This window comes from Gracilinanus agilis, chromosome 2, assembly GCF_016433145.1.
Source record: "Gracilinanus agilis isolate LMUSP501 chromosome 2, AgileGrace, whole genome shotgun sequence".
In the NCBI taxonomy this organism is placed as follows: domain Eukaryota; kingdom Metazoa; phylum Chordata; class Mammalia; order Didelphimorphia; family Didelphidae; genus Gracilinanus; species Gracilinanus agilis.
This window is the reverse complement of record NC_058131.1, coordinates 322231750-322254161: the sequence shown is the minus strand read 5'-3', so window position 1 is coordinate 322254161 and position 22412 is coordinate 322231750. Positions and strand designations below refer to the sequence as shown.

Sequence of the window (22412 nt, the reverse complement as noted above, 5' to 3'; positions counted from 1 at the left end):
AATAGAGAACCCTCAGGTGAGAAAACCCCCTTTTACCAATGAAGGTTGCTATCCTCCCTGCAATTTATAGTTTTAGAGAGTGGCTTAGAACAGACAAAACTGGTGTGTATTACAGGTGGGACTCAAGCCTACCTCTTCCTGGCTTTAAGGTTTCCTCTTTAGTTACCACACCAGGTTGTTTTCAATGTGGCCATAATCTAAATTTAAAGTTGAGCAAACTTATTCAATCTTCAGTGTTTTCTCCATTTACCCTTCTTTCAGGGGAAAGATAACTATATAAATATACACACATACAGATATATGTATATACACACATGATATATACATATGTGTGCATACACATATATATTTAAGTATGTACATATACATAATTACTTGAAGGGTCAAAGTAGAAGAGAACTAGATTCAAAACTTGGCTCTACCACTTATTAGGTGTGTGGCCCAGAACTAATCATTTCAACTTCCTGAGTTCCAATTACTTCATCTATAAAACAGTGATAATAACAATTAGTTGGGCCACTTTTCTCACAGGGAGTTGCAAGGATCAAGCGAGATAATGTAAAGTGCTATATTAATGAATTATTAGTATTAAGAAAATGACTGGTATATTGTGGAGGCCATAGGTTCATAAATCTAGAGCTGAGCCCTCCAAAGCTATATAATTGAAGCCTCTCATTTTATAGGTGAAGAAACTGAGGCCAAGTAAGTTGAAGTGACTGCTTCAGTGTCATATAAGTAATAGTCATCAGGGACTGAATTTGAACCCAGGTTCTCTGATTCCACAGTCAAAGCTCTTTCCACTGAGCAATGCTTAAGCTGTCCAATCTACCAAAGACACACAGTATTCCACATATAGTTTAAGAAAATACAGAGAAAAGTCTGGCCTTACCAACCTTATAAAGGTGCGGAACCCCGTGGGTCCCAACCTCGTTGTCCCCTTTATCCCAAGGAATCGGATAAATAGATTTGCCATCCTGTCCACCAAACGCAAATAGTTGAACTGCTTTGCATACTTTGGGAATACTTGCTTGAGGCAGATAGTGGGTAAGTTGGCTTCATTGGTCATATAAGCCTCTGCTTCGAGCACATCTGATTGCAGTAGTTCATCTGTTCCCTCTTTGAATTCTTCTCTCATTCCTGATATTTTATTACACTGTTCAGATCTGAAGTACATCAAAAACAAACAAACAGAACTTCCTTTATTGCATTTACCAGGCAACAGATGAGAGAATAAATATTAGGGCTGGAAGAACTCTTAAGAGCACAAAACACTAGATCTAGAAGGGAACATAAGACATAAATGTTAGAGCTGGAGAGGATCTTAGATCACAGAATGTTACACTATAGAATAAGAAATGTCAGGGCTGCTTCATGAAATAAACTAATGCCCATGAAAGTGAAGATCACACAACTAGTTAATAGATAATCAGTACTGATCAAGGTTTCCTGATGCCAAATATGATATTTCAATCTAACCTTCTTTTGATCAGAACTCCAATTATTAGGAGTATAATAATTATACAATTAAAGTAGATACAAATGTATTTGGGAAAAAGCTATAACAGTTCTATCAAAGATGTGAAAAAAAGTTGTTACCTGGAACCACAAGTGAATTTTCTGTTCTTAATTTTTTTTATACTTTTGAGTTCACAAAGAAACCATATAAATTGCCTACCTTTGGTATGGCCTTCTAATTTTAAGAAAATGTATTATTCAATATTTTACTTGGATACTGCTGAAATAATTAAATTCTGATGAGTAGAAAGGGGGAGACTGGCAGTCAAGAAACTGGCTGTGCTGCTACTAGCTTATTATATGAACTTTGGCAAATCACTTGATTGCTCTGGGTCTCAATTTCCTTGTCTGTAAAATAAGGAAGTTTAATTATATGATCTCTTACCAAATCTCTTCCAACTACAGTAATAATAGGAAACATTTATAAAGCACTTTAGAAGTTGGATCTTATTTGATCCTCACAACAACCCTGTGAAGTAGGTCCTACTTCTATTCTTCTTTTACAGATAAAGAAACTGAAGGTCAACTGACTCTCCAAGGGTCACACTTAATATTCGATGAATTCCAAGCAGTCCAAGCTAACAAAATGATGAGATGTGTTAAGCTTTTTTTTCAGTGATAATGGACTCATAGCATTCCAGAGTTCACAGTGAAAAGGGAATAACATCTTCAGCCTGTTCAACTCTGTGCCCAAATCCTGCCAGCTGAGATTAATCATAATGTGATTGACAGACACGAGTCTGAAAGAAAGATTGGGGGGGGGGTGAGGGAGGGAGGGAGGGAGGGAAGGAGAGAGGGAAGAAGGAAAGGAAGGAAAAATAAGAAAGGAGGGAAAGATTCATTTAAGAAGTGAACAGCTGCGTAAGAAAATGGCATTTGAAAATGGAACTTGGACTTATACTTGGATGGGATGCACCTAACAGAGGCTGGCAAAAATGTATTTGCTTGTTCTTGTAAATTTTGTATTTTTAAAAACCCTTATTTTTTTCTTCAAATCAATACTGTATATTGGTTCCAAGGCAAAAGAGTGGTATGGGCTAGGCAATAGGGGTTAAGTGACTCGCCCAGGATCACACAATTGGGAAGTATCTGAGGCCATATTTGAACCCAGGGTCTCACATTGCTAGGGTTGGCTTTCAATTCATTAATCCACCTACCTGCCCATGGTCTTGTAAATTTAATGAAAAGCACTTTAAAAAAAACACGAAGGCTAGAGGGAGGGAAATAGAAGAAACTACTTTTGTGTCCCTATGAGTTATACAGACTAGATGAAATGCTTACCTGAAATATGGTTCTGGATAGGTATACTTTATTAAAAAGAAACAGAAGAGTTAATTGTATATGTGAGTAGGGTTGCCTTAGAAATTAAGGAGGCATACTTACGTGAGGAAATCTAGGAAGCACATGGGAAGCATAGAGGAAAGCATTTGGGTGAAGGTCAATGGAGGAAGAAATGAAGAGATTTTGTCATCAGTGTATACTACAAATGACCAAGAGTCATTTGTCAGAATGAGGAATCAGACTTGGAGTTTGGGAAACAGATCACCAATTTGGCACCGAAGCATGATATAGTAATGATAGGAGATTTTTAGTTATACAGACAGCTATTTGTGGAGCTCTCTTTGACAGAACACCTAATATCTTCTTGATTTGCCTTAATGATAATTTTATACTTTAAAAAGTCATTCTAAAACTGATTCTCACTAAAAGTGAGGAATTAGTTCATGAAGTAGAAAAAAGAGAGCTCCAGGACAAGTGTGATCACTATGTTCTAGAACTTGTGATATAGAAGGAAAGGAACTCCTACCACAGTTTGACATGAACCTAGAATTTGAGGAAGCTGATTTCAAAAGGTTTAGAGGAAGAAGTTTAAAATCCCATGAGCTAAAGGGAAGCTCTCAAGAATGAAAATCTGAAGACACAAAGCACAAACAATTCCAGTGAAGGGAAAAAATAGGAGTTTTATGAAGAGGTTAATGTGGATCCACAAATAATTCATCAACCCACTTAGATTTTAAAAAAATGCAGAGAGAAGATAGAAGCAAAGACAAATGACATATTAATAAAATGTGGCACAATCCTATAAAAATAGTATCAAGAGCACTAAAACTCAGAATGAGCCAAAACTGGAAAAGAAAAGACCATAAGAATGCTTTTTAAAAATTATGTTGGAAGAAAAAGGGGATCACAGAAGGGATAGAACCATTGCCTTGGGTGGATAGGATGACAATAACTGACATATGATGGAAGGCTAAACTGTTCTCTTCCCATCTTCTGATTTTTCTACCAAGGAAAATGACCTTTGAATGGAAAATGACTCAATATAAATGGCTAAGAAGAGAGTTGCTATTTAAGATAAGGAGATAGTAAGAGGGCCCAAAAGTTTCCCTTTAAAAATTCAAACCACTTGGCCCAGATGAACTGCATACTCAAATACTGAAAGAAGAGGCAGATGCAATTGTTGACCCACTGCCAGTAGTATTTGAAGAATTATGGAAAATCAGAGTGGTATCACAAGATCATCCCAATTTAAAAAAAAAACAAAAGGAGTACAAAGACTGTAAAGAAATCATAAGCCAGGGATCTTGACTTCTTTTAGAATAGATGATTAAAGGAAGAGGTGGAGTAGTGAACATCCAGAAAGGGAAGTTATGATTACAATAGGCTAGGAAGAGCTCCAGGTCAAGTGACCAAGATGAAGTAGTAGGCATTTTCTCCAGTACCCATTCTCAGAAAAAAATAATTTAAAAAACCTAAAAAAGGAATTACATACCAAAAATAGAGCAATTATAGCTGTTTCCATAGGAAACATAAAAAAAAGCAAGAAGCCCATTGAACATAAATCTCAAACTTTTAAGCACTCATTCACTACCTCTCCTCCACGGGTTTCCATAATTCAGTGTAGCACACAAACCAACCCCACTGGTTTATACCTTGGGACCCATTCAAGGATTTTCTTGCTACTGTATATACTGCATACCCCTCTACTTTCTGCATTGTCCTGTTGCAAAGAATATGAGACAGAGATTCTGTCCAGGCACAGCAGGAGGAGTAAGAGATGAGGGTGGAAAATGAGAGGGAAGTAGGTTTCCGGCTGCCTACTTTAGGTTAGGGAACTCTAAGGCAGCAGAAATTCTGATCAGAAATACCAACACTACCTTTCCTCTGACCAGTAAAAAAATCTCAGCTCAGGCAAGAACTAAAGATTGCCTCCAGATAAAAACTATGCTTCACACTTCAAGATACATAATGGTTAAATTTAACAGTCCTAATGACCAATGAAAAATTCTGCAATTTATCAGGGGAAAGATCTTCCAATATAAAAGAAATGAAATTCAAAGAATACAAGACTATTCACAGCCATCAAAAACCACAAAAAGAAATGGAATATATATTCTGAAAAGCAAAGGAACCCAGACATAACTCAAAATGATGTATCCTGCAAACTTAAGTCCTAATAAAGATGAATATTTAATAAAAGAATGTATTTCAAGCATCACTGAAAAAAAGAGTAGACTATTTAACTTGTAATTACTCTCAAACAATAGGAACACAAAGCAAATAAATACAACTATTAAGTAAGGAAAAAGCAATGAAATTACCCCATCTCTAGATACTTTTAAAAGAAAAAAACATAGAGATGCCCCTATTAGGTTTAAAAACAACAAAGTTGTTTAAAAACAACAGGCTATTAAGGTATTTCTTTCTGAAAGTACATAAGGGGATAAAGATGAAAGTAGAATTGAAAGAAATAGGAGAAGTGACAGTGGAGAAAGCCTAAAACACCACAGACTAAAACCCATAACCTAGCCCAAAACATGAAATCAATGTACATTTCGGGACTAAATTAGAGAATTAGATGGTATATAAAAGGGGAGAGGAGGGAAGAGTTAGATGACAGAACAATGAAGGATATATAACTCTTGTAGTCTCTTCTCAGTAAGAAGAGCTACTGGGGGAATGGTAAAATGGCAAAGAGAGAGAATAAAATATGGAAGGAAAAGGGAAATCTTGACTTAATGGGGATGAAGGTCCCACTAAAAATCATTCTCATAGGGCAAGAAGTATTTCTGTAATGGGAGATGGGAACCTTATAATATTTCTAAAATCTACTTAAAAAATTAAAGGAGACACATTTCTCTATCTCTCACTCTTTTGTAGAAGGGTCTATGAAAGTGGAACGTTTCATATTAGGTCAGTTTTCTTGATATGTTGATCAGTTTTGTTGAATTCCATTCCCCAACTTCTTCCTCTTTTATATTTTTTCTTTTTAACTTTGTTAAAAGGATTTCGAGGAGAGAAGGAATACAGAGAAAATTTAGGTGCTACAGAAATAATCATCTATCCTTGGAAACAAAAAAAAATCAGAAAGGCTTCATTAAAGACACATCATGTGTGAGTTGGCTTTAGTAATGAATTTGGTTGCTCAGCTAATGGAACCTAGGAGAATATATACGTTACCTTCTCAATGGAGACACAACTGAGAGAGCAGGAAACTCCGGGAATCAGCCATGGGAGGAAGCAGTCAGGAGACCACAGGGAAGCAGTGGCAGGCACAGGAGAGCTATTCTAACCTTATATATAGGGAGAGGCCCGGCTACCCTGGCTCTCCTGGTGAGCAATGGCAGGCAGTGAGCCCCATAAAACTTGGAAGAGAGTTCCCCAGAGGGAGAGGGGAGAGGGGAGCCCATGACAGGAGAAGAAACCTGGTTTCTCTACTCACTTAAAAGTTCTGAAGTCACTTCATGGTCGCCAAATATATAAGACTAAAAAAATGAATGAATACTCCAAGTATTTAAATTTATAGGAGTTAATAACAACAAAGTGAGAGAGAAAAGAGGTTCCTTCAGCCAAGTGAACAAAAAAAAGAGCCAGAGACCCAGCAGCCTACCATGTTCAATCCAAAGCCAAAGCCCCCAAAGGCCCTGCAATGTGGGTTCTACCAAATTTATAAATAAACCCACACCAGGGCACAACACTGGGACACAAGAAAAGCAAACCCCAGGAATGCTGGGAAATGAAGTCCCCAGGGTACAAATTTTTAAAACACACACATGCTATCCTACCTTCATTTCCTCAATTTTTTGGTAAGGTTACTAAATAGATACTATACTGGAGTGCTGTAGAAACAGTTTGCTTAGATTTTAGCAAAATATCTGAAATTATTTCATGCTATTCTGGTTGAAAAGTTGGAGACATGAATACTAGATAACACAGTTATGTGAATTTAGAATTGGCTGAGTGGTAGAACTCCAAGAGAAGTTAGTAATATTTCAATTCCAACTTTGCAAAAACTCTACAGTGAAGTATTCCAAACATATATAATGGTCCCTGTGCTGTTAAGTTCTTTAAAAAAATCCAATTAGCAGTAGCTAGGTGGCTATACTTCCTAACTATATGATTTAACTTAAGTCATTTAAACCTAATTGACTAACCTTGCTACTATTTCTTCTACCTTACTACTCTTCTACCTTGGAATTGATACTTAGTATGGATTCTAAGATAAGGCTTTTTTTTCTTTTTTATTAAAAAAATTTTTTTAAACCCTTACCTTCCGTCTTGGAATCAATACTATGTATTGGCTCCAAGGCAGAAGAATGGTAAGGGTAGTCTACAATGGGGGTCAAGTGACTTGCCCAGGGTCACACACCTGGGAAGTGTGTGAGGCCAGATTTGAACCAAGTCCTCCTGCCTCTAGGCCTGGTTCTCAATCCACTGAGCTACCCAGCTGCCCTCCTAAGATAAGAGTTTTTAAAAAAGTTAGTGATTTTAATAAAAGCATAGATGGTATTGTTCATCAATTACACCAAGCTAGAAGGGATAGTTAATATAGTGGATGTCAGAGTCAGGATCCAAAAAGATATTGAGAAACTTGAGTACTGAGATAAGTCTAAATAAGCAGGTACTTCCATAGGCATAAATATACTTAGACTTGGATTTTAAAATCAGCTTTACAAATACAAGATTAGAGAGGCATGGTTAGATAAGTTTGTCTGGAAAAAATCTTTGGGTTTTAGTGGACAGGATGCTCAATATTAGCAATTTGATGTGACAATAATGAAAAAATAATTCTAATCTCATTCAGAGGCAGAAAAGAAACAAAACACAAAAGCAAAGAACATTCTTATTCTAGAAATAAGAAAGGGATGGGTGGTCCTACTTTACACTATCCTGTTTAGATCACATCTAGTTTATTGTATTCACAATTTTGAGCACCACAGTTTAGGAAAAGGTATTGATTAGCTGGAAAACAACTAGAGGCGGATAACCAGGATGATTAAGAGACTTGAGAGCATTTCATATGAAGATCATTTAAAAAACTGGTTGTTTTGCCCAGTTAATGATACATGATAGTTATATTTAAATATCTGAAGGATTGTCATAAAAAAAACCTTCATATGTTTAAGTTCAAAAAGCAAAAAATGGCACTGTATGTGTTATAAACAGGCAAATTTAAGCCTAAAAACTTCCTAACAATTAGAGCTAGCCAAAAGGGAAACAGACTGCCTCTTTAGATGAAGTTTGTTACCCCAAATTGGAGGCCTTCCTGCTCTCTCTACTATGTTACATTGGTTTTGTCATGGCTTAGATATAAGGAGGAACTCTCTAATGGAGCTATATTCAACATTTGAAAAGGCTGCCTCTGAAGAAAATGAGTTTTCTCTTCTTGAAAGTCTATGTGGAAGCTGAGTGACCATTTCTCTGACATGTTATAGAGGGAATTCATACTCCAGACAGGTTTTGGATAAGTTGACCTCTGAGGTTCCTCTAAACATTGAGAATCTACTATTTAAGGTAAGGTCTGGGCTTCCCCAAATATTAGCAATGTCTCAGTGCAGTATTACTTCTGAAATGGCAGCAAGTGCCAGTCTCTTTTGAATTCCAATGAATAATTTTAGGATAAAAGGCACCTTCAGTCTTTACAAATATCACTCACAGGCTCTTAATCAAAAGCTTTTATATAAATGAGTAAAATGCACTCATAGAGAAAAGATGCCATTGATAAAAATGAGAAACCAAAAAAAGCAATAAAACAAAAACTGTCATCAATGCAGGGGGTAATAATACCAGGGATCAGATTTCAATCTAAATTGTCACAAATTCAGAAAGGAAATGTTCTTAATAGAATTTTAATGGGAATGCTAGTTTTATGAAATGAAAATGAGTAAATGACAAAGAAGATTTAAATTATGCAAATTATTCCTTTGGGTAATATTTTTATTGAGCTTTGGGTATCCTAATCCATTAGAAAAGTGAATAAGAGGAACCCTAGAACACTTTATCTGGCACCAAGGTCCCATGGAATAAAATTCTTTTTCACTAGTCCGTCTGCCTTTCCTTTCCTTCCTTTCCTTCCTTTCCTTCCTTTCCTTCCTTCCTTCCTTCCTTCCTTCCTTCCTTCCTTCCTTCCTTCCTTCCTTCCTCTCTTTCCTTCCTTCCTTCCTTCCTTCCTCTCTTTCCTTTTTCCTTTTTCTCTCTCTTTCTATATATGTATATAAAATCTTGAATAAATAACTTATCAACATAACTAATAAGGGTCAGAACTGGAGCTCAGATCTCTTAACTCAGATTCCCAGGCTTTTTCTACTATACAAAAAGCTCCCAAAATTGCCTCTTTGGAATCCTATGTCCTGAGGGTATGGAGAAATGAATGCAACTAATCTAATAAATTCACTAATGAGAGTAATGTTTCCAAGGTATTTGAACTATATACCTCTAGAACTGGAAGATCCTTAGAGATAACTGAGTCCTACCTTCTCATTTTATAAAGGTTGTTGTTCAGACTCAGAAAGGGAAAGGAACTTGTGACAGATCACATCAAAAGTAAGTAGAAATGGGGAGGCCAGGTGACTCAGTGAATAGAGAAACCCAGAGACAGGAGATCCTGGGTTCCAATCTGGCCTCAGAAACTCCCTAGCTGTGTGATCCTGACCCTGTGTGACACAATATTGATTCTAAGACAGAAGATAGGGTTTTTAAAAAAAAGAAAATAAACTATCTTCAAGGGAAAGGGTAAAAGTATACTCAGCTCCTTACAAAAAAGAGAAAAAATATTGAACTTCAACTGTGCAAACTATGAGGTTATTGTTGTTCAATTATTTCATTCAGTTGTGTCCAACTCTTCATGACCCTATGGGCCATAGCATGCCAGACTTCACTATATTCACTATCCTTCACTATCTCTTCATGTCTGTCTAAGGCTTAGACTCTAAGCTCATGCTCACTGTTTCATGATAATATCTATCTATCTATCTCATCCTCTGCTTTACCATTCTCCTTTTGCCTTCAAGTCTTCTCCAACATCAGAGGTTTTTCCAATGAGTCCTGTCTTCTCATTATGTGACCAAAGTATTTAAGCTTCAGCATCAGTATTTGACCTTCCAGTGAAGAGTCTGAACTAACTTCTTTGGGTATTGTTAGATTTGATCTCCTTGCTGTCTAAGGCACTCTCAAAAATCATCATAATTTGTAAGTGCCTGTGGTGCTCAGTTTTCCTTGTAGACCTTGTGCTCTATCCATTGTGCCACTTCATTACTCTAACTATGAGCTTATCAGAAGTCATACTTCAAAGAAAAATATGAGCTAAGCATATAAGCAAAAATAATGAGATACGTTAATACAAGGCTTTCTTCTACTTATGAAGTGATTTTCCCAAAATGAGGGAATTGTACTTAAAGTTTCAGTATGGGGCACAGAGTAAGTAATAAATGAACTCAGTCTTCCACACAGGGCCTGGTCTATTCCTTAGTACTACTTCTACATGTAGAAATTTATCCATCAAAATACACTGAACTATGAGGTAGGTTTACAGCAACCACCCCGACTATTCTTAATCACTTTCTTTTGAACTTCTCACCTGATGGGCATCTGATGGGATTTATATTTCCTGCTTCCAAAGACAAGATACTCTTTTGGCTACAACTGGTGGTGTATCAGCACCCATTTTACAACTATGAAAAATAGCCAGAAAGGCCAATTTCTTTAAGCTTCAGCTCATATGGCTCAGTTAATAAAGGAGCCCCTTTAATTATTGGGTACTTCTGCCTATGTTTGCAATACAAAACATTTTCTTACATAAACATGCTCCATACCAAAGTATAGGGCATTAAATGGAGACAATAAGCAGGAGAAAAGTAAAAGCTCTCTAATTCTGGCATGTGTAAAAACTGCTCTTCCTCTAGACTATAATTTCTCTCTTATTCCCTGGCATTTAAATCCCTTCAGGCTGTGTTTATTTTCCATGGTAGCCCTAACTCTCTTCTGCATAATGTGTACCAATTTGGGAATGGAATTTAGCTTCTTTTCTTGAAATTGCCTTCCTGTGTTAATTTCACATGTCAGCCAATGATTCATCCATTGTTGCTTCAAAACTTTTAAATTGCCAAGAACAGTATTCAAGGCTTTTAAAAGTGCTTTCGTTGATCCAATTATATGTTGCTCAGTAAGTCAGTCCCCCTTTGCAAATGGGCTAAAAACAAGTCTTTAAATAGTCATATCTTAGAAGCTAAAGGAAACTGGTATTTCATTTTTAAAAGAAATCATATATATTATTCTTTATTGCTGGGGGTGGGATAGGGTAGATCATTGTTTCTGCCATCCAGCCCCGTTTGCAGCAAAAGGGCTCCAAAAAGTAAGGGCCAAGGGCAGTCAGCCAGATTGGAGAAGATGTGAGACAGTTGTATTAACACTAAACCAAAAATATGGTTGCTCAACTTCTCTTAGCTTTAATTTGGGCTCCATATATTGAGGACTAGAGAGTCTTTAATGCTCCAGCTAGCTCTAACATTCTACACTTACTATTATAATATTCTATGGGTCTGAGGTCCCTTCCAGTTTGAACATTGTGTTCTATACTCTTACAGTTTATGGTCTAAGGTCCCTTCTAGCTCTTACGTTTTATGATTCTATGATTTTAAAATTTCTTTCCTTGACAGAGAAGCAAAAGTTATTTATTCAGATCTAAAAGTGAAAAAGCCAGGTAAACAAGTGGGAGTTCCATGTCATTTCATTACATGCATTCCCCAAGACAGTTGGAAACTCCTAACATTCATAGAATCACAGATTTAGAGCTAGTGACTAGTTATCACTTAGTTCAGTTCTCATTTTACACATGAAGAAACAGAGGCCTAGAAAAGTTAAATGACTTGTTCAGGGTACCACAGTTTAATTGTTTGAAAAACATCTTCAACCTACATCTTTCTGATTCAAGGTAGATCACATTCTTCACTATGTTATGCTGCCTCTCTTAATTTTTTATGTTTATTAGTTGATATATTTTATTTTTTATATCACCATTTTTCTGAATATAATCCTCCCTGCCCCCTTACCCAGTTATCTACTTCTTGTAATGAGGAATAAAAAAGAAGGGGGATAAGCAGTTAATTTAAAGTTAACTTTAACCAACAAACACATCAATCATATCTGAGCATATTCACTTCCAGAGTCTTGTACTTCTGCATAAAATGGGAGATCCATTTTCTTATCTCTTCTCTGGGACTAAGTTTGATTATAAGAAGTACGGAGTATTTAGTTTCATTTTTTTGTTGCTTTCCATTTAATTCAAGTGTTCGTTTCCATTGCTTTATGGAATACAGTTTTCCTGGTATTGCTTACTTAACTCTGCATCAATTTATATAAGTTTTCCCATTTAGCCCAATATTCAAACTCAAACAATCTAGACATAACTAATCTTTTCTACGTTCTATTTTCTACTTGCTTTCATATATTCTCCACTCTAGCCAACTAATATTTTTACAGATGTCTGAATATATTCTGCTCAGGTCTTTGTTCATTTTGTTCATTCCATCTTAAATACTGCTTCTGTTTTTCACTTATTTAAATCCAACCCAATCTTCAAGACACGATTTCATCTTGACCACCTCTATGAAACATTCCCCCACCATTCCCACTTACAATGATTTTTTCTTTTAGAATTCAAAGAATTTGCTATCTGAACCACTTACTTGGCACTTAACTATATGCTAGCCTGTGAAATTCCTTGTATTATTGCCTTTTCATATCCATGAGATTGCTGAAGCCTCGAGTGTGCTGGTAGACATTTAATTGCTGGCTTGGATCTCCAAAAATGCATGATACATTAAGATTAATTTGTATTCTATAATTTTAAAAACCCTCTTATCTTCTCTCTTAGAATCAATAATAAGTATCAGTTTGTATAATTAGAATTTGCTCTCCAGGACTCTCTTTCCCAGCATCCCATTTGCGTATACTGCCTACGTACCAACATAGGGAAGATATATTTTGAGGTAACCCCACCTCTCTCTCTTTGCTCCAGGGAAGGCGGTTTAGGAGGTTGGGTGAGTGCCAAGCAGGAGAATTTCATGCATGTGGCTTTTCTTAGGCTTTTACACTTTTGTTCTTTTTATTTCTTATACTTGAAGTGATCATTAATAAATCTTATAAAATGTAATATGTGGAGTTATTGGATATTAATTTTAATCTTAACAAGTTTCAAGACAGAAGAGCAGCAAGGGGAAGGTAATGAGGGTTAAGTGGCCTGCCCAGGGTCAAGCAGCTAGGAAGTCTCTAAGGTCATATTTGAACTCAGGACCTCCTATCTCCAAGCTTATCTCTCAATCTACTCAGCCACCTATCTGTCTCCTTAATGTGCATTATTAACACTTTTATCCTATCACTTTCTTAAGTCTAGGCAATCAATGATAAAACAATAACTCAATTCAGTTTATGTTGTTTGAAGATTTCTGAGGTTTAAATGGTCACACATAAAATTTAACAATCAATTTTCCTAAACTAGTACCAGTTGGTTTCAGACACAACTGGAAATAGTTTAAAAATTCACCACTTGGTGGTAATACCTCTAGTAATAAGAATTAAAAGGGAACTGAGAATAAATGATGTTAAAGTATAGCCTTAGAATGTAAGCATGTGAAGGGACCACTTAGTGTCATTCAACTTTGCAGATGAACAAATTGGGGTAAAGAGAAGTGAAATGATCTGCTCAAGGTCAAGTAGGTATTCTGATTTGAAACCAGGTCCTTATTCTACAGGCAGCCCTCTTTCCACTGCACCATGCTGCCTCCTGAGAAGACCTGATCTAAGGAGTGGACTCCCAGGCAAAATTGACCTCTTTATTGTGACTCTTATCATGCATATCAGTATACTCCCCCCATTCAACCAAAGTCTACCCTTACTACAATAAGTAATTGGTTTTTGATTTTGATTTATTACACTTCTAGAAGTTCAACCAATTAGCAATTCACTCAGGTCAATAAACTTCCTCATGTGGCAACAAAAATTCCACTAGAAACTTAAGGGAAGTCTAGTGAAAATTATTTAAATCAGACTGCTTTCCTGCCTAACACAGACCTGATATTTATTCCCTAGAGAACATTTACGTTTTGAATGGGGTGAGGGTAAAAAGGGAAGAGCAGAGACACATAAACTTGGAGCAAAGAGCCTTCAGGGGTTGGACAGATCTTAGCAGGGCTACCTCTATAGGGAGCTCAGAACAGCATCATGACTTGGAAGGCCTTCACTGGAAGTAGAAAAGGCAAGAGAAATGGAGGTAGAAGGTAGCCAAAATCATTGCCCATCACTTATATCAATAGAAACAAAAAACATTGTTGGACAAAAATAACATCCATTTCTGTTAAAATTCTTAAAAAGCAAAGGAATAAGTGTATCTTTACTTAATATGGCAAATACTATCTATCTAAAATCAAGAGCCAGCATTAAATGTAATGAAGAAATACTAAAGGCCTTTCCAGTAAGATGAGAAGTGTTAAGGGAATAGGCTAGAGGTATTAGAGAGATTAAGGCAGAGGTAGGGTTGGAATAGAGGATAAGGCACAGTGGATAGGGTTTTGTGAATCCCTAAGGTAATAAAGTGGGTAAGGAAGGTATAATGGTAAAGGTGGTAAATTGAAGTGGTAGGAGAAGCAAGGGAATGGCTGAGTTTAGGGAATATAAACACGGAGGTATAAAGAGTTACAAGGGAGAGGATGAGATATTTTGGGCAAACTGCTACAGCCTGGGAGAGACTGGGACACAGGCTTGAGACTGACACACTTAAGGGAAATAGACTGAGCCCTTCAAGTCGGAAGGGCACTTCTACAGACAAAGGTTAGGGCTAGCCAAGAATGGCTTGAAACTGACTAGAGGGCTTTCTGGTCAGTTTCTCAGGTTTACAAAGGAACAATTCAGAGGAAGTATAGAGATTACACTTCCTCCAAAATGGACACCTCCAATTCCCTTCTCAACTCAGAGACTATGATTCCTTTCTCCCCTTCTCCCTCTCTTATCAAACAACTAATGAAGTAGCCAAAGGTTTTGATTAAAAGACAAACTGGGTTTATTAATTTAAGGGTTGATTGGAAAGGATAGAGCATACAAGGTAACCCTAACAGCCACCTAGAGATACAAGGTAACCCTAACAGGTAGGGAGGGAGACAGGAACGTGAAATTGAAAAAGGATCTGCCTTAACTCAGATCTCAAGTGGTTTTGTAATCAAAGGGGTTAGGAAAGTTGGATATAATGATTCAAAAGATAATTTGTAAAAATGGTAAGCCCTATTTGACTATTTAAACCTATCAAGTTTAAAACTAACACTCTGAACTACCCTCCTTTCAAACCCTCACAGAAATTTAGGCAGGGAAGGAAAAATGAAGATGGGAAATAAGGGAGGTTCAGGAGATTCAAAAGAAATTATTAAACTAATAATTTTAAAGAGAAAAGCTGCAGAATATAGGCCAGGTTTCAATCCAAAGAAAGAGCTCAGAATAACCCTGCTCCTCTCCACAAGTCCCCAGGGTCAACTGAAACTTCCCCAAGATTCCAAACCCTATCAACTGACAGAAAACTCCACAGCAAGGCTTTTCAGGACTGTTATGCACCCTCTTTGCACTACAGAAAGAAAGCAAGGATGCCAATTATTATCAATGCTATTATTTGATGTAGCATTAGAAATGCTAGCAACAACAGTAAGACAAGAAAAAGGAATTACGGGAATAAATAAAAGCAAAAGAGAAACAAAATTATTGTTTTTGCAAATATGATAATTTACAAAAACCTTAAGATTCAACTAAAATTAGTCAAAACAATTATCAATGACCAGCAAAGTCACAGGATGTAAAATAAACCCACACAAATTATCAAACTTTCTATATATTACCAACAAAACTCAGTAGGAGAGCATAAAAAGAGAAATTCCATTCAAAAAAATTAGTGAATGCATAAAATATTTGGGAGTCTATCTACCTAAGCACACATAGGAAACATAGGAATATAATTAAAAAACATTTTGTTGCAGACTTTAAATGCTTATGGTTATTATTCTATGAAAATATAATAAATATGGTCAAATTAATTTACATATTCTGTACCATCCGTGTCAATGAAATTACCAAAAGACTAATTTTATAGAACTAGAAAAAAAATAAAATTCATCTGGAGGAGAGGTCCTCAACTTGGATTCTATGAATTTATTAAAAATATTTTTATAACTATATTTCAAAATAATTGGAATTTTATATTTTTGACAACATTATTTTGAAAAGGAGTCTAAATGCTTTACCAGACTGTCAAATGAGTCCATGATACAAAAAAAGATTAAAAATCCCTGGTCAGAAGGAACAAAAGGTCAAGAATTAAGGAAAATAATTTTTTAAAGTGGTAAAAATGAGGGGGCAGCTAGGTGACTCTGTCAATTGAGAGCCAGGCCTAGAGATGGGAGGGTCCTAGATTCAAATCTAGCCTCAGACACTTCCTAGCTGTGTGACCCTGGGTAAGTCACTTAACCCCCATTGCCTACCCCTTACCACTCTTCTATCTTAGAACCAATACACAGTATTGATTCTAAAACGGAAGATAAGGATTTAAAAAAATTTTTTTAAGTGGTAAAAATGGTGTTCTAGAATGGTAAATTTCAAAATATACTACGAAGCATTAATCATCAAAACCATTTGGCATTGGTTAAAAGAAAAGAAAAGTATTTGATCAGTGGATCAACTTTGCAGATGAACAAATTGAGGTAAAGGGAAGTGAAACGATTTGTACAAGATCACATAGATGGTAAGATTTGAAACCAGGTCCTAATTCTAGGGCCAGTCCTCTTTCCACTGCAATATATAAAAACAAATGAATTTACTATTTGATAAACTCAAAGACCATAATTATTGGGGTAAGAATTCACTTTTTGCCAAAAAAACAAAACAAAACAAAACAAAAAACCCTGCTAGGTAAACTTGAAATTGGTCATGTAGAAATTAGATTTAAATTAACATCTTATGGCCTGGAGACAGGAGGTCCTAGGTTCAAATCCGGCCTCAGACACTTCCCAGCTGTGTGACCCTGGGCAAGTCACTTGACCCCCATTGCCTACCCTTGCCAATCTTCCACCTATAAGTCAATACACAGAAGTTAAGGGTTTAAAATAAAAAAAAAATAAAAAAAAACAAATTAACATCTTATGCCATATAATACAATAAGTTCCAAAAAGATAAATGAACTAGATATAGATGATTACACCATAACCCAATTTGAAGAGTAAGCAAGACAATCTGCCTTTCACAGTTATAGACTGGGGAAGAGTTCATGACCAAACAGAAATAGAGGAGATCAAAGAAGATAAAACAGACTATTTTCATCATATAAAATTGAAAAACTTACATGCAAGCAAAATAGCTGCAGTTAAAATTAGAAGGGTTACAGATCTCAAACTATTATAAAGTGGTAACTGTCAAAATAATCTGATGCTGACTAAGAAAAAGAGTAGTTGATCAATAGATTAAGCACTCAACACAATGGCCATAATAACCTAGTGTTAAACAAACTCAAAGATACAAGATTTTGGAGGAAGAATTCACTATTTGACAAAAGCTGCTAGGAAAACTGGGAAACAATATGGTAGAAACTAGGCATTGACCAGCGTAAATGGAATTAGCTTTAGCCCATTCATAGTCAAAACTCTATTTACCCTAGGCATCTAGATTATATCATCCCCACCTCCCTCAGTGGGGAGGGGAGATGAGTTACCCACATGTGACAATAAGTATCAAATCAAGAACAAGGGACTGCCCTTTGGGCAGTCCAAATCAGTGTAGAGGCTGCCATTATGTCCATTTGAATTAGAGGTGGGCCCACAGGAAGTGACTAAAGACACTATCTCTTCAAGTATGTTGGTATCTTCCTATTGAGGAAGTTCTTGCTTTGAACTTGGTGCTGGAGGTGCTTGGCTGAGACCTCAGACTGCTTCTACTCTGAATTGTCACGTGGGTAAGTTAGGCTGACTTCCTTGGCCTACCTTGGCGTTTCCAAACTCTGCCTCAAGTAGGCTTATAGCCTCTCTGATTTCTAAGGTCTTGTGGCTTGTAGCCTAGTTTAATTAGCCTTTTAGTCCTCTCTCTCTGTCCAGGCCTCTCCAGGCCTGGACTAGCTTCTCCCTCTCTCTATTTCCCTACCTTTTATTTTCCTAATTGTAAATAAACTACCTTAAACCCGATCCTGACTTGGGTCTATTTTAATTATGGAATCAATCTAAATTGTTGATTCCTGGCGGCCACACTTTAAATATATATCTATAAAATACCTAAAATCTCCCTCTTACACCAGCCTCTCATGCCATATACCAAGATAAAATCAAAAAGGACACATGATTTAGAAATAAAGGTAAATATCATAAATAAATTAAAGGAAGACAAAATAGTGTAAATGTTGGGAACATTAGAAGATATAAAACAGATAACTTAGACTACATTAAGTTAAAATGTTTTTGTACAAAAAACCCAACGCAACCAAAATCAGAAGGGACCAAAACTGGGAACAAAATTTTATAGCAAATGTCTCTGACATAGGCCTTATTTCTCAAATATATAAAGAACTGAGTCAAAATTCTAAGAATACAAATCATTACCCACAATTGATAAATAGTCAAAGGATACGAACAGGCAATTCTCAGATGAAGAAATTAAAACTCTCTTTAGTCACATGAAAAAATGCTCCAAATTACTATTTAAGAAATGTAAATTAAAACTACTTTGAGATATCACCTCATATGTATCAGACTGGATAATATGACAAAAAAAGGAAAATGAAAAATGTTGGAGGGGATTGGGAAAATTGAGACACTAATACATTGTTAGTATAGTTCTGAACTGATAGAACATTTCAGAAATACAACAATCTGGAGCCATGATCAAAGGGCCATAAAACTGTGTATATTCTTTGGCCCAGCAAATACCACTACTAGGTCAGTATCCCAAAGAGATTAAAGACCTGGGGAAAGGACCTACAAAGATATTTATAGCAGCTTTTCTTGAGGTGGCAAAGAATTGGAAACTGAAAGAATAACCATCAATTGGTGAATGGTTGAACAAGTTGTGGTAACTTGAAATACTACTATGCTATTGAAATTGAAATACTACTGTGCTATAAAAAATAAGAAACAGAAGGATCACAACGAAAACCTGGAAAGATTTATATAAAGTGACACAAAGTGAAGTGAGCAGAATCAGGAGAATGTTGTATATAGTAACAGCAGTAATGTACAATGATCAACTGTGAATGACTTAACTATTACTAACAATGAAAGGATCCAGGACAGCCCCAAGGGATTCATGACAAAAAAGGCTAACTGCCACCATAGAAAGAACTGATGAAATCTGAACACAGATTAAAGCATACCATTTTTCGCTTCATTTCCTTCATGAGTTTTTTCTTAATATAAGCAATATGTGTCTTCTTTCATAATATGACGAACATGAAAATATATATTGCATGATAGCACATGTATATAACTATATCATATTGCCTGCCATCTTGGGGAGGTGGGAGGGATGGGATAGAGAGAACTTGGATCATAAATGTCAAAAAAGATTATTAGAAATTGTATCTTTGAACGCATGGGCTGAGAAGGACATGATTGGGGATGTAGACTCGAAACTACCACACCAATGCAACTATCAACAATTTGGAAATAGGTCTTGAACAAGGACACATATTAAAACCAGTGGAAATGTGCATCGGCTATGGGTGGGGGAAGAGCGGGGGGTGAAGGGGAAAGTAGGAGCATGAATCATGTAACCATGTTAAAAATGAATATTAATAAATGATTAAAAAAACAACAAAAATTGTATCCACATGTACAAAATAGTTAAAGGTAACTGGGAAATCTTTGCAACATATTTCTCAGATAAAGGACTGATACTCAAGATGCTTAAGGAACTAAATCAAATGTATAAGATCAATAGTAGTTCCCAAGATAAATGATTAAAGGATAAGAACAGGCAATTCTCAAGGAAGAAATTCAAGCTATCAATAACCACATAAAAATGTTCTAAATCATTTGTAATAAAATACAAATTAAAATAACTCTGAGGTTCTATCTCACACTTATCAGCAAAAGTTGGCAAAAAAAAGAGGGAAATTAAAATTGTTTGGGAAGACAGTCACACTAATCCACTGTTGACAGTGTGAATCAGATCAAAGCAATCTGACACTATATAAAAAAGTCACCAAAAAGTGTGTACTCTTTGATCATACTAAGTCTATATTACAATTACATAAAAGGAGAAAATGACATACACATATTGATGTGTGTGTATATATACACACATATATATATATACACACATGATATATATATATATATATCATAGCAGTAGTTTTTTGTTTTTAACAAAGAATAGGAAACTAAGGGAATATAAGGCTAAACAAGTATCACTTGTAAATATAATGGATTATTGTACTGAATAATTGTTGTATTGAAATAATTTAAAAAAGAAAAGAATCATGAACTGATACAGAATGAAATGAGATGGGAAGAAAATTTATATAATAACTACAACATCAAAAACTTCAGAACTTTGATCAATGCAATGACCTCTGGAGCCAATCCTCTAGACCAGGGGTCAGCAACCTTTTTTGGCCGTGAGAGCCATAAACGCCACATTTTTTAAAATGTAATTTCGTGAGAGCCATACAGTGCTCACACTGCGCACTCCTGTAACAGCACCTGAAAAAAAAAATTGACTTTATGGCTCCTGCAGAAAGAGCCATATCTGGCCCTCAAAAGAGCCAGATATGGCTTGAGAGCCATACGCTGCCAACCCCTGCTCTAGACCAAATATCCATAATTCTGCACCTCTCTTGTATGTAATTTTTACATTTTGCCTTTGTCTCTTTAATGTAAGTTCCCTGAGGACTTCCTTTTGCTTTTCTTTGTATCCCTAGCATTTGGTACACAATTGATACTTATTAATAAACGCTTATTAATGATTGACAAATGTTCAGACAAAAATATATATCTCCAAACATTGCCAGAATGTGTCTGTTTTGCTTGAATGTTTGTTACAAGTTAGGTTTTTTTTTTTAGTTTAGAAATCTTGATAGGAAGAATACTAATGATGGTGATATCAAAAAAAAGGAAGAATTAGAGTCATTGTAGATTTTTTTTTAAATGCACAGAAAATTAGATAGTTCAGAAAGGGAAACAGACAAGCAGAAAAGCTTTGGAAGCAATTTGCTGAATTTATTATATTCCCAAAAAATGAATTAAGTTGTATGTAATTAGAAATTTGTGGTTTCATGTATAATCCCTTTTCTGTTCTGTATATATTGAAATGTTCTTCCCTTCTTGATGTTTAAAAAAACTGAAAAAAAGAAAAAAAACAGACAACTGGCCCTTATTTTAAAATTGTATTTAGGACCAATTCTGCACAAGTTAAAAATGGGGAGAAAATTTTCTTTTTTACTCTCCTCTCCTTTTTCTTTTTCTTTTGCTCCTTTCCTATATTATCTCCCCTTCCTCTATCTCACCCCACCCCTGGATTTTCTCCTGAATTTTGGGTCTCCTGTCCCCAAGATTCATAATTCAAGCTTATAGCTATTATTATTATTATTGTTTAATTTTATTACAGATAACTTTGTTTCAATGGAATCTACCAGTCAGGATCTACCCTAAATCAGGTACTGTATTTGGTGCCTGGGATATAAATATAGACTCCATTCCAATTCTCAAAAAGTCAAATTTTCAAACAATGGATTTGCAAATGAGCTTTAAGAAAACAATCAGTTCCCAAACAGTGGACAACATATACTAAATGAGTTTATGAGTAGGGGTAGATGGGATTATGTGAAATTCTGATAACTTAGCACTTCCTACTGACTTAAAACAAATGTCTTTACGTTAAAAAATAATTCATGTTTTTTCTAACACTCTAAGATGTGAAAAGTGCTTTCTTTACAACAATCTAGTGTTAGGTGGGTATCTGCATTTTCAGATGATAAAACTGAGGCTCATAAATAGGCTGACTTGGACTTGTTCATGTATCAAATAAATATTAGAGCCAGCACTAGAACTCAGAGCTTCTGGATGTGGGATAGTAGGGCATAATGTAAAGAACCTTGACTTTGGAATCAGAGGACCTTGGTTCAAATCTCACCTCTGTTACTCACTGTGTAACCTTGGGTAAATAATTTAATCCTTCTCAGCCATAGTTTCTTTATGTGCAACATAAGGAGGTTGAGCTAAATCCATGCTGGCAAACCTATGGAAACAAGTGCTGGAGGGGGCCGTTCTCTACTGCACCTGAGGACATTTTTCACATCATCCACCCCTCTGCCCAACAGCCCAATGAGAGCATTTCCTCTCTCCCCTGTCTGGGATAAGGGGGCAGCTAACGTGTGTGAGGGTTGTAGTTTGGGCAATCAGTCTCTAAAAGGTTTGCCATCACTTGGCTAGATGGTCTTTTTGAGTACTAGATCTATGACTAAATGGCTTCAAAATCAGTGTTCTCTTTTCATGATCAATTTTATGTTGAGGGTTCTAACAGTCTATATTTTAAGGTTTCTTCTAGCTCTAACGTGCTTTAATAATAGTAATAATAATGGCTATCCACATTTCTATAGTCTTTTCAGA

At 35.9% G+C, this 22412-nt stretch overlaps 1 protein-coding gene across 1 annotated transcript in view; it reads right to left on the bottom strand.

Moving 5' to 3' along the window:
* Positions 1–22412, bottom strand: part of TTLL11 (tubulin tyrosine ligase like 11) — a 276026-nt gene that overhangs the window by 50164 nt on the left and 203450 nt on the right. The window contains 1 exon segment of the mRNA XM_044664257.1: positions 894–1163. Within this exon segment, the coding sequence (XP_044520192.1) occupies positions 894–1163 (270 nt within the window).